General features: G+C 40.9%; 1 protein-coding gene across 1 annotated transcript in view; it reads right to left on the bottom strand.

Moving 5' to 3' along the window:
* Positions 1–3,245: 3,245 nt before the first annotated feature.
* The window catches only part of arl6ip6 (ADP-ribosylation factor-like 6 interacting protein 6), a 53,002-nt gene continuing 43,422 nt past the window's right edge, over positions 3,246–12,825 (bottom strand). Inside the window, exon 4 of the mRNA XM_068035320.1 lies at positions 3,246–7,525. Within this exon, the coding sequence (XP_067891421.1) occupies positions 7,432–7,525 (94 nt within the window). The 3' untranslated portion in view covers positions 3,246–7,431. The remainder of the gene's footprint in view (positions 7,526–12,825) is intronic.

The raw sequence follows: 12,825 nt of genomic DNA on the forward strand, positions 1-12,825 counted from the left end.
TAGCATGGATCGAGGATTGGTTAATGGACGGAAAATAAAGTTGGAATAAATAGAACATTTTCAGGTTGGCAGACTGTAGCTAGCAGGTGTACAGCAAGGATTAGTACTTGGACCTCAACTATTTACAATCTATATTGATGACTTAGATGAAGAGACTGAGTGTAATGTATCCAAATTTGCTGACGATACACTTAGGTGGGAAAGTAAGTGGTGAGGAGGATGCAAAGTGGCTGCAGAAGGATAGAAACAGGTTGGGTGAGTGGGCAAGAACATGGCAGATGGAATGCAATGTGAAGTGTGAAGTTATCCACTTTGGTCGGAAAAATAGAAAAAACAGTTTTTTTTTTAAAATGGTGAGAGACTCAGAAATGTTTATATTTCGAGGGATATGGGTGTACATAAATAACAAAGTTAGCATGCAGGCACAGCAAGCAATTAGGAAGACAAATAGCTTTTGTTACATAAGGATTGGAGTGTAAAAGGAAGCTTATTACATTTATACAGGGCACTGGTGAGGCCACACCCAGAGTACTGTGTGCAGTTGTGGTCTCCTTACCAAAGGAAGGATGTACTTCCCCTAGTGGAGTGCAATGAAAGTTCACTAGACTGGTCCCTAAGTCGAAGGGATGGTCTGATGAGAGATCGAGTAGACAAGGCCTATATTCCCTGGAGTTTAGAAGAATGAGGGGTGATCTAATTGAAACATAAAATTCTTAATGGGTTTGACAGGATAGATGCTTAAAAAATGCTCCCCCTGGCTGGGGAGTCTAGAACATGGGGTAACCATCTTAGCATCAGGACTGAGATGAGGAGAAATTTCTTCAAAGGGTTGTGAATCTTTGGAATTCCCTACCCCAGAGAGCCATGTATGCTCAGTCATTGAATATATTCAAGACAGAGGTCAATAGCTTTTTGGGTATGAAGAATATTAAGGAATATGGGGATAATGTGCAAAAGTGGAGTTGGGACACTGTGATCTTATTGAATGGCAGAGCAGGCTCGAAGGACCAAATGGTCTTCCCCCTGCTCCTATTTCTTATGCTTTTTGGCAGCACCTCCCCTCTCAAGAGCAGCTACCACCAATAAGAACCAGAGCAGCACTGGTATGGGAACAAAATCACCACAATAGCAGCACTTTTTTTGGGGGGGGGGGGGTGAAGAGAAGGGGAAGGTAATACCCATTGTACTGTGAAATGCATTTCACTCAAAATCCAGCTAGTGCTTTATTTTATTAATTGTGGGTTCTGAGGGGTCTTGACAGGGTGGATGTGGAAAGGATGTTTCCCCTTGTGGGAGCATCTAGAACTAGGGGTCACTGTTTAAAAATGAGATTTTTTTTCTCTCTGAGGGTCGTGAGTCTTCGGAATTCTCTTCCTCAAAAGGCAGTGGAAGCACAGTCTTTGAATATTTTTAAGGCAGAGGTAGAGATTCTTGATTAGCAATGGGGTAAAAGGTTATCGGAGGTAGGTGGAAATGTGGAGTGATCAATTCAACCATGAACTCATTGAATGGCGGAGCAGGCTCGAAGTGTTGAGTAGCCTACTCCTGCTCCTAATTCGTATGTATGTTCGTATCAGAGAGAGCAAGCCTGAGAGAAAACAGTGCCAGAGACCTAGAGATAAAAGCAGAAGCATGGAGTTAGCAGGAGATAGAGAGAGCAAGCCTAAGAGAAAAAACTGCTGGAGACCCACAGGTAAAAGCAGCGGTGGGGAGTGAGAGAGAGCATGAAGAGAGAAAAAAATCAAGGCATGCTCTCATAGGATAGTAGGTGATTGGTTGTTCAGAGAACTGAAGTGAGGAGCATGTAGCTGAAGAGGTTTGGGGACAGAGCAGCAGAGTGGAGTGAGCATAAACATCAGGGAGAAAGGTTAAAATAAAAGAAAGTATTGCCAACACAAGGGAGGGCGCTGACAGTTTTTTTAAAAATAAGCCTTTCATAAGTCTTTAGTTTATTTCTGTTTAGTTAGTCCAATAAAGAGAGGCATGGCAGGGATCCTCAGTCCCGTGGAATGGACATCCTATAATATGTATCCTGGACAATCACACGTGGAAGAGTTGTCATCAGCTGGAAAAGCTCAAGCTCTGGTTTTCAAAGCTCCAACAGCAGCTGGCATCACTATGTTGCATCCGCAATGCTGAGAGCTACGTGGATAGCCTGTTTCTGGATGTGGTCACCCTGTAGCTTAAGTGTGTTGCCTCCCTGGTGCCAGGTTCAAGGGTGTTACTGGGCAACTGCAGCGCACTCTGGGAGTGGGGCAGGGAAGGGCAAACAGCCAGCAGTCCTGGTTTATATCAGTACCAATGACATAAGTAGAAAGAGAGATGAGGTCTTCCTGTCGGCAGATTTTAGGGAGCTAGGAAAGAAATTAGCAAGCAAGACTTCAAAGGTAGTAATCTCTGGATTATTCCCTGTGACATGTGCGAGCGAGTATAGAAATAGGGGGATAGAGAAGATGAATGTGTGGTTGGAGAGATTTTGCAGGAGAGCAGCCTTCAGATTCCTGGGACATTGGGACCAGTTCTGGGAGAGATGGGAACTGTACAGGCCAGACGGGTTGTAACTGAACAAACGTGGGACCAATGTCCTGGTGGTGTGGTTTCCTAGTGCTACTGGGGAGTGTTTAAACTAACTTACAGGGAGATGTAAACCAGGAGGTAACATCAGAGGGGGAAAACAAGGTGCACAAAGAATTGGGAGGGACATACAGCACTAGAATAAGAAATAGTGAGGTATTAAGTGGGGTCAGAGTAAGAGGAAATGCAATAAAGTCTAAAATGGGTTTACTGTGCAAGTATGTGAATACATGGAGTTTGGTAAATAAGGTCAGTAAGCTGCAGGCACAGGTAGCAACATGGGAATATGATGTGGTCATTATGGAGACTCTGCAAGACAGGGTATCAAAAATTCCTGGATACAAAGTATTCAGGAAGGAAAGGAAGGAGGAGGGCAGCAGTATTGATGAAGGATAATGTTACAGTGCGGAAGGGAGAGGATGTCCTACAGGAGTCAAGGGCAGAATCTATCTAGTTAGAGCTAAGAAACAAAAGATGCACCATTACACTAATCATTCTATGATTGTATAATTCTGAAACGTGTAAAATGCCTAACCTACTGAATAGTGGGCAGGGTACTGTTTGCCAAAAGGAAACATTGGCCATAATGTAAAGTCTGCAATTTGTAGTTTTAAAACAATCTACTATATTGATACCTTTTCATACTACAAAATATTAGCCATAAGCGTTCATTCTTTTAATCCACAAGATGTGGCTTGTTCCCCATAATTTATTCATTGAAATCAAACTTTACCTCTAAAACCAGCCAAGAAGCCATTTTATGGATACTGAAGTACAACTTACTTGTGAAGATCAAATTCTAACCATGATGGATTACATTACACAAGTTCATTTAAAGCTGTAATACCCAGGGCAGAGTGGGATAGCACACTAATCTTACAGCTGTGTTTGAACCCAGCCAGCCAGCCAGACCATTGGGATGAAAGTTCCACTTGTTCTGTTGGCTATGCAAAAGTCATGTGTGGTCTCAACCTTGTTCCAATTCAACATAAAGTCACCTCATAAAACTGCCCATGATTTGTCAATTTATACCAATCTAATGCATTGACAAAAGAATGGTCAGTGTGGCAAGTGAAAAAATTCACTTTGAAGCAATATGTTTGAAATTAAGGAATATATTTCAGGAACAGCATATGCAGCTTTCGTCCCTCTGTGATTAGTAAATTTCATAGAGTGTCAGTGCTGACAACAGTTCACGCACATCAGAATTCTAATAAGATCCACAGAGATTTTTTTTAAAACAAACAATAACTGAACTCTATACTCTGGAGTAATACAGTAATATTTGTAATCTTGAGCTTTGTCAATTCAGTGCAAGTATATTTAAAGAATACTGGAGACAATTTCTGTTATAGTAGTCAACTGATGCCACAATGGATGGTCAAGGAATGCAAGTTCTCCACAGGTAGTTTCAGTTGCTACCTAAACCTGCTCAGGAGGTCCCGAGAAGCATGGTAAGATTAATCTTTTCCATTTTTTTATTCCCTATAGGGAAGCACCGTATTGCTATTCGAGAGCGTCAGCACAGAGAAAAAGAAAACAGCTTTTTGTAGGAATTAAAGATGAGTACACAGCTATCTTTCTTACCATACGCCACCACCCAACAGTATATGTGTGTGAATTATATGGAAAGTTTAACAAATTGCCTTTAACAGTAGTTGAAACACATTGAAGCTAATTTGTAATGCACAGAATTGCTATAATCAGTAACAGTAATACAGTAAATTTCATTTTTACACTTCTGCAGAAATTCAACCTTCTACCAATATCTATCAAAGTGTTTCAGAATGCTGTTACATTCAAATGTTATAAATTGCTTAAAAAATGTTGCATCAAATACAGAAAAGTGCAACATTACCCAACTGAGCTCTGACGAAATCTCAAATCATGTGAAGTTTGAAATTATTACTTTCAATTCTCTCCTGGCTATTTTAGTACGACAAACACCAATTCAGTTCTGCAGTAAAACAAGTTTAAAATCCCTGACATACCAGTCTCAAGACCTGAATCAACTCTATTCTACAAATGGTGAGGAGTGACAATGAGTGCAAATTTCAGAAGTGTAATCTACTTCAATATTTGGCAAATAGAAAGGTTATTTTATAGCCATTTGCAAAGATGCCATCTCGTACATAGTCAAAATTAAATAGGATCTATAGTTTGAAGAACAATTTTACCCCACCTAAAACACAAAGTTAAATGTAAATGTAAACCTGTTTACAATTCTTTCTTACTGAATTGACAAACGAGCTCTCACTTAGAGTAGCTCTTAGAATCAGTGATTTGACTGAATAGCATGAGGTCAGCCTTATCATAACATCTAGACATCTCAAGAGGTGAACATGCCACTGTGAAGTTCTTTGTTAAAATTGGCATGAGTTCAGCAATCATACTTTTTAAATTTTTTTATTTATTTATTTAGAGATACAGCATTGAAACAGGCCCTTCAGCCCACCAAGTCTGTGCCGACCATCTATTCCCCTACCACCTACCTATACTAGCGACAATTTATAATGGCCAATTTACCTATCAACCTGCAAGTCTTTGGCTGTGGGAGGAAACCGGAGCACCCGGCGAAAACCCACGTGGTCACAGGGACAACTTGCAAACTCCACACAGGCAGTACCCAGAACTGAACCCGGGTCACTGGATCTGTGAGGCTGTGGTGCTAACCACTGTGCCGCCAATGGGATGCGAGCATTGCTGGCAAGGCCAACATTTGTTGCCCATCCCTAACTGCCCTTGAACTGAGTGGCTTGCTAGGCCATTTCAGAGGACAGTTAAGAGTCAACCACATTCCTGTGGGTCTGGAATCACATGTAGGCCAGACCAGGTAAGGACCGCAGATTTCCTTCCCTAAATAACATTAGTGAATCAGATGGGTTTTTAACAATCAGTAATGGTTTCATGGTCACCATTAGACTATCTTAATTCCAGATTTATTAATTGAATTCAAATTTCACCATCTGCCGTGGTGGGATTCGAACCCATGTCCCCAGAGCATTAGCCGAGGCCTCTGGATTACTAAACATTTAATAACATTTGGATTAAAACATCAATTTTTTTTCAAAAAGGTTACAGTATCAGTAGAACTGTATCTATCATGTCACAACTGATAAAAATCACAACTTTGTATTTCCTACAAACTAAATTTAATTCTCAGATTTAGAATCTATTCAAAAAATATGATACATTAAAAGCTATATTAAAGTTCAGAGGTTCTACCTTTTGTTAATTAGAAAAGTGATCTAACCTCTCCCTTGATCCTCATGGTAAAGAATACTAACAAATAGTACTCACCATTATTAAGGCTAATTTGAATGGAAACTAGTACCTACATTATAAAAAAAAATGTAGCCATCTCAGTGGTCCAGAGTACCCAGGTGACTACTTATTAGGAAACAAATCAGATGAGAGAGACATGATTCACAACCCACCAGTGTTCCACTTTATCTGAGTCCACTCTAGCTGTTCCCTCCCAAACCTCACTTTCAGATATTCTGACTGGCATATGTTGCTATAGCTTTGATGTGCCAATATTGGACATAATTGAGAGTCTGGCTACAGTGCAAGAGAGACACAGGGGTGGGCGCAGGGAGACGAGAGAAAGTAAAATAAAGATAGGCAGATAAGTAGCAGGAAGAGGATTTTTTTGCCGATGGGCAATGCCACAGGACATTGAGTAGAAAAAAATGCACAAATACCAATGAATATTCTGAGATATGAGTAACTTGTCAATCAATAGTGAATCTCAGTCCCCATGTAGAAATTGACTCATTGCATTGAAGTGTCACTAGAAAAATTGTATCAAAACCTCATCAAATTTGCACAACAACCAGACAGTATTGGCAGAAAGAAGTTATGCAAAAATCTGAAGGATTTTGGGATGATGATTGAATGTTGAAAACTACAGTTTGCTTTAAATATATCAGTTTTGTAAATGGTACTAAAAAACTGACGGTAACACTAAGCAATAAAATATAGTGAGAATATTATGGAGTGGTTTTAAGAATGGGGAAAAAATGTCTATGCTTATGGATAACATGCCATTTTCAATGTCAATAATGTCCTTAAAATTTTGATTACACATGCTTCTCGAGCTTATTTAAAATAAGTAGTTCCACCAGTCATGTTAGTGCAAACTATGCTAATGTGAGGTTTAGGAAGTTGAAAATCAGATAGATCTGATCTAACTAGTTTAAGTTAGTGAGCCAACAAGTTAGTGTTTATTGACTGGAAGACATGATTGTTATTCTGACTACGACTAGTAGCATAGAGTGGGAAGAATAAAGAAAAATATTAAAATACCACACACACCTGCAGGTCAAGTTGCACTACTTGCATAGATTTGAGATCAGCAACAAAGTACTGCCTGAAGCTGTAATTATTTTGGAAACCCAGGAAGTCACTAACATGGAACATACACAAATGCAATTCATAAATGTGATAAAAAGATAAACATATGGTAGAATCTTTCATTCCCGTAGTTTATAGTGAAAGATTAAAGTCACAAGTGGATCTTGCAATCATAAGATTAAGGACTCTTGCCAAAACAATCTTACTTTCTCTACCAACCAAAAAAATGTTATATTCTCAATAAAAGGTTTCAAACTGCAACTTAAAAGGACACAACTGAACAGAATGAGAAAGAACAGCATTAATACTGAACTTAATGTCGATAGATTTATATCCAATAGTATATACAAATTTCATCTTGGAGTTAAATGCATTAAAAAAAAGGTATCTTCATTTCTTGCTGTCCTCTTAAAAGTGTCATTATTTCTGGTGGAAAACTTGCTTGTCTGGATAGAGGCCAGCGCTAGTTATTTCTGACAAAGTTTATTGGCGAAGTTGATTTCAGGTGAACCACCAAATTACAGCCAAAGCTGTGGTGATGCCATTCAGGATCGCCATGTTGTAGCCCATATGGAACGAATGACCTGTTAATTTCCTGAAAACAGAAAATTGAAAATATTATTTAAGAACTAGATAAATTTGAAGGCCTAAAAAATATTTAAACCGTGGCAGTGTTGTATATGTAGCCAATCTAAATTAAATCTTACACTGTGTCAACATTTCTTACATCTCAAAAAAACTTATTTGCTCCCTATATAGAGTAATTCTGGTTGGGTTCAATCCTGAAATGTCCAATCCCCAACTTCATTACAAACTGCACCGGCACTCCCAAAGTTAATGCCTATGGGCAGAAAAATTACAAAACTATTATTTCACAAAATTGTGCATTTCTGGGTTTCCTATCAAATTTCAATACTGCTGTGAAACTGTCATTTTATGCAAACATAAAACATTCGGTGAAACAATCTCCAATTAGTAATTTTCAGTTCGCGCAAAAATTTTAGAATTATCTCAGTCTGCTAAAGACCAGAAAACATCAAGGCAAATACATAGAAATGTACATAATCAAGAGTGGAGCTGCACAACACAATATTCTGATTTGGATTTGCATCTTGCTGACAGCACATTCATGCACAATTCTATTTAGTGCAGAGACAAGTTCCATTGGAACATGTGGCTGAATTATAGGCCACTTCTTCAGAAAATGCAAATAATTGGTTGCCAGGGCCATGGTGGGGGGATTTGGGGCGGTGGGGGGGTTGGTTCTTCTACCTTGTTCTGCTTGCTGCACCAACTCACTTAGGCCTCTTTCTCCTTATCACGATCATCTTCCCAAACAGCATCAATAAGTTTGTCAGTCAGCAGTACAGAAGACCACCTTCCTGATGCAGGCACTGGACTCAAATAGCCTGCTTGCAGTTGCAACAGAGAACTTGCCACCTCAAAGAATTTGCTGCTTTCTAGTTAGCTGCTGATACCCACATTGACTGTGACAGATATAGCTGCTTCTTCTGCTGGTGCCAAGCACAGTTTAAATGTGTTCTGTTTTCAACTCCTCCCATGATGAAAGAGCATTCAACAAAATGGCACACCAGTATCATACACACTAAAATCACTGCTTGTTTCATACCAAAAATCACTAACTTCTATTGGCTGAATCCCGGATGTTGTACTCGTGTGCCAATATATTCCCAAACAGCAGCTCTCTTCTCTCTGCATCTACCTTGTGGCCCCAACCCACCCCCTCCATGTTAGTGGAGGATAATTTTCTGCTAAGCTTTTTTTAATTTTACGTGACTATTTTGTTTGTAAGCCTGTCACTGTGCTTGGGTGTGGCTTTTGAAAAGAAAAGGTCAGTGTCATCAGCATTAAAGTTGTCTTTGGGTTTACAATGAGATAAGGTTTCCAGAATATCATGCGTGGAGAGAATGTAGCCTGCCTTCCCATTGGTCGACCTGAAGCAGCCGATCGCATTATCGACAAGGGTTGGTTCCATATTCTTCAGCAAGTGCACTCAACCTTTCTCAGTTAGACAAACTCAGGGAGCCCAAGAAAATTAGTTGCACTGCTCATCATAAGGTTAAATTCAATTAAGCATCAATTTCACTTTTCTGGTGAGAAGCTGAATTAGCCAATAACTTGGAAGATGCGAGACTTAAATAATAGATTTTTGATGCATTTTCAATAGGAAGCATTTGTTGTGCAGTATTAGATAGTCATTTTGTACGTAGCTTTTGACAAATGAATAAAACATTTCTAAAACAATTTTTAGAGGCTTGTCAAACTGAGTCTACCAGATACAAACTACTCAATAACACACTTGCCAGATCATTGCTATTCACAAGCCAAGTGTCTTAATTTTAAACTTTAGGAGAGAGAAAAAGGAATTGGGCAAAAATTAAGGTGGCAAATCTGCTCTTTGCAAAGTGGATTAAATCCTTAAGTTGCAATTTAACTTTTTGTTCAATTTCCCTCCCCAATTCAGTGTTTATGCTACATTGATAACATTGCACATTCGAGCCCTTTGCATTCCCTCTACAACTGTGCAATTACTATAAACACATTACTGAAAATAAAGCTATTTGCATGCATGATTAAGATTAAAAGATTTTGCATGCACCGCAGCCTCACAGCTCCAGCGACCCGGGTTCAATTCTGGGTACTGCCTGTGTGGAGTTTGCAAGTTCTCCCTCTGTCTGCATGGGTTTTCGCCGGGTACTCCGGTTTCCTCCCACCACCAAAAGACTTGCAGGTTGATAGGTAAATTGGCCATTATAAATTGCCCCTAGTATAGATAGGTGGTAGGGGAATAGAGGGACAGGTGGGGATGTGGTAGGAATATGGGATTAGTGTAGGATTAGTATAAATGGGTGGTTGATGGTCGGCACAGACTCGGTGGGCCGAAGGGCCTGTTTCAGTGCTGTATCTCTAAATCTAAAAAAAAAATGTGAGATTCTGGTGCAAGATAAATAGCATTCTACAGTTGTTTCCAATTGGGCTTGGAAAATTTAAATCTTACCTACTCATGTATCTTAAATCAAAAATTCTTACTGTTTCAAGTATTTTTTTATATACACACACATATATATATATATATATATATATCTCGATAGATGACTTAAATCATAGAGTCATAGAGTTATACAGCACAGAAACAGGCCCTTTGGCCCATTGTGTCTGTGCCGGCCATCAAGCACCTAACTATTCTAATCCCATTTTCCAGGACTTGGCCCATAGCCTTGTATGCTATGGCGTTTCAAGTGCTCATCTAAATACTTATTAAATGTTGTGAGGGTTCCTGCCTCTACCACCTCTTCAGGCAGTGCTTTCCAGATTCCAACCATCCTCTGGGTGAAAAACTTTTTCCTCAAATCCCCTCTAAACCTCCTGCTCCTTACCTTAAATCTATGCCCCCTGGTTATTGACCCCTCCACTAAGGGAAAAATTTTCTTCCTATCTAACCTATCAATGCCCCTCATAATTTTGTATACCTCAATCATGTCCCCCCTCAGCCTTCTCTGCTCTAAGGAAAACAACCCTAGCTTTTTCAGTCTCTCTTCATAGCTGAAATGCTCCAGCCCAGGCAAGAGCTGGGAGCATTGTTTCAAGCAAGTGGAGGATAGTTACAAAAGTCTGTGTTCCAGCAGCTGAGATTTACAATATTTTTTGGAGAAGTGAAAACACCTCAACTCACAGAAAATTATTGGTTACATACTGAAGTCACAAATATACAGAGTACATTTTATACTGGCAGTAAACACAATCTTATCAACCATTTTAAGCGATATGCCATAATGAGTGATTAGATGCCTCAAATGAAGAGTGCAGGAGAGCCTACCAGGAACAGCACCAGGTATATCTAAAAATGAGGTGTCACCATGGTGAAGCTACAACACAGGACTACTTGCATGCCAAACAGCGGAAGCAGCATGCAATAAACAGGGCTTAGCGATCCCACAACCAACGGATCAGACCTAAGCTCTGCAGTCCTGCCACATCCAATCGTGGATGGTTGTGGACAATTCAACAACTAACAGGAGGAGAAGGCTCCACAAGTATCCCCATCCTCAACTAGGGGGGAGTCCAGCACATCAGTGCAAAAGATAAGGCTGAAGCATTTGCATCCATCTTCAGCCAGAAGTGTCGAGTTGATGATCTATCTTGGCCTCCTTCTGAGGTCCCCAGCATCACAAATGCCAGTCTTCAGCCTACCCAATTCACACCACGTGATATCAAGAAACAGCTGAAGGGACTGGATACTGAAAAGGCTACGGGCCCTGACACATTCCAGCAATAGTACTGAAGAATTGTGCTCCAGAACTAGCTGAGTCCCGGCCAAGCTGTTCCAGTACAGCTACAACACTGGCATCTACCTGACAATGTGGAAAATTGCCCAGCTACATCCTGTGCACCAAAAGCAGGACAAATCCAACTCGGCCAATTACCGCCCTATCAGTATCAAAGTGATGGAAGGTGTCGTCGACAGTGCTATCAAGAGGCACTTGCTCAGCAATAACCTGCTCACTGATGCTCAGTTTGGGTTCCGCCAGGGTCACTCAGCTCCTAAGCTCATTACAGCCTTGGTCCAAACATGGACAAAAGAGTTGAATTCCAGAGATGAAGCGAGAGGGTGACTGCCCTTGACGTCAAGGCAGCATTTAACAGAGTATGGCATCAAGGAGCCCTAAAAGAAACTGGAGTCAATGGGAATCGGGGGAAAACTCTTCGCTGGTTGGAGTCATACCTAGTACAAAGGAAGATGGTTGTGGCTGTTGGAGGTCAATCATCTCAGTCCCAGGACATCACTGCAGGAGATCCTCAGGATGGTGTCCAAGGCCCAACCATCTTCAGCTGCTTCATCAATGACGTTCCCTCCCTCAAAGTCAAAAGTGGGGATGTTCGCTGATGATTGCACAATGTTCAGCACCATTCACAACTCCTCAGATACTGAAACAGCCATGTCCATATGCAGCAAGACCTGGACAACATCCAAGCTTGGGCTGATAAGTGGCAAGTAACATTCGCATCACACAAATGCCAGGCAAAGACCATCTCAAACAAGGGAGAATCTAACCATCCCCCCCTTCATGTTCAATGGCATTACCATCACTGAATCCCCCATTATCCACACCCTGGGGGTTACCATTGACCAGAAACTGAACTGGACCAGCTACATAATTGCTATGGCTACAAGAGCAGGTCAGAGGCTGGGAATTCTGCGCCGAATAACTCACCTCCTGTCTCCCCAATGCCTGTCCACCATTTACAAGGCACAAGTCAGGAATGTGATGAAATAATCTCCACTTGCCTGGATGGGTGCAGCTCCAACAACACTCAAGAAGCTCGACACCATCCAGGACAGAGCAACCCGCTTGACTGGCACCCCATGCACCACCTTCACTCCCTTCACCACCAACGCACAGTGGCAGCATTGTGTACCATCTACAAAATGCACTGCAGCAACTCATCAAGGCTCCTTCAACAGCACCTTCCAAACCTGTGACCTCTACCACTGAGAAGGACAAGGGCAACAGATGCATGGGAACACCACCATCTGCAAGTTCCCCTCCAAGTCATACACCATCCTGACTTGCAATTATGTCATCGTTTCTTCACTGTTGTGGGGTCAAAATCCTGGAACTCCCCTCCTTACAGCTCTGTGGGCGTACCTATACCCCAAGGACTGCAGCAGTTTAAGAAAGGAAATTAGATATGGGCAATAAATGCTGGCCTAGCCAATGATACCCGCATCCCACAAACAAATAAAAAAAAGTTACTGAGGTCTGTTGGTAAAATTCCGACATTTTTGACTGAAGCTATGTGACACTATTTCTGGGTTCAATTGGTGATTTGTTGAACTTACTAAACTGCATTCTATTCAGTGGTAATGGAAAC

Source organism: Heterodontus francisci, chromosome 7, assembly GCF_036365525.1.
Source record: "Heterodontus francisci isolate sHetFra1 chromosome 7, sHetFra1.hap1, whole genome shotgun sequence".
NCBI lineage: Eukaryota > Metazoa > Chordata > Chondrichthyes > Heterodontiformes > Heterodontidae > Heterodontus > Heterodontus francisci.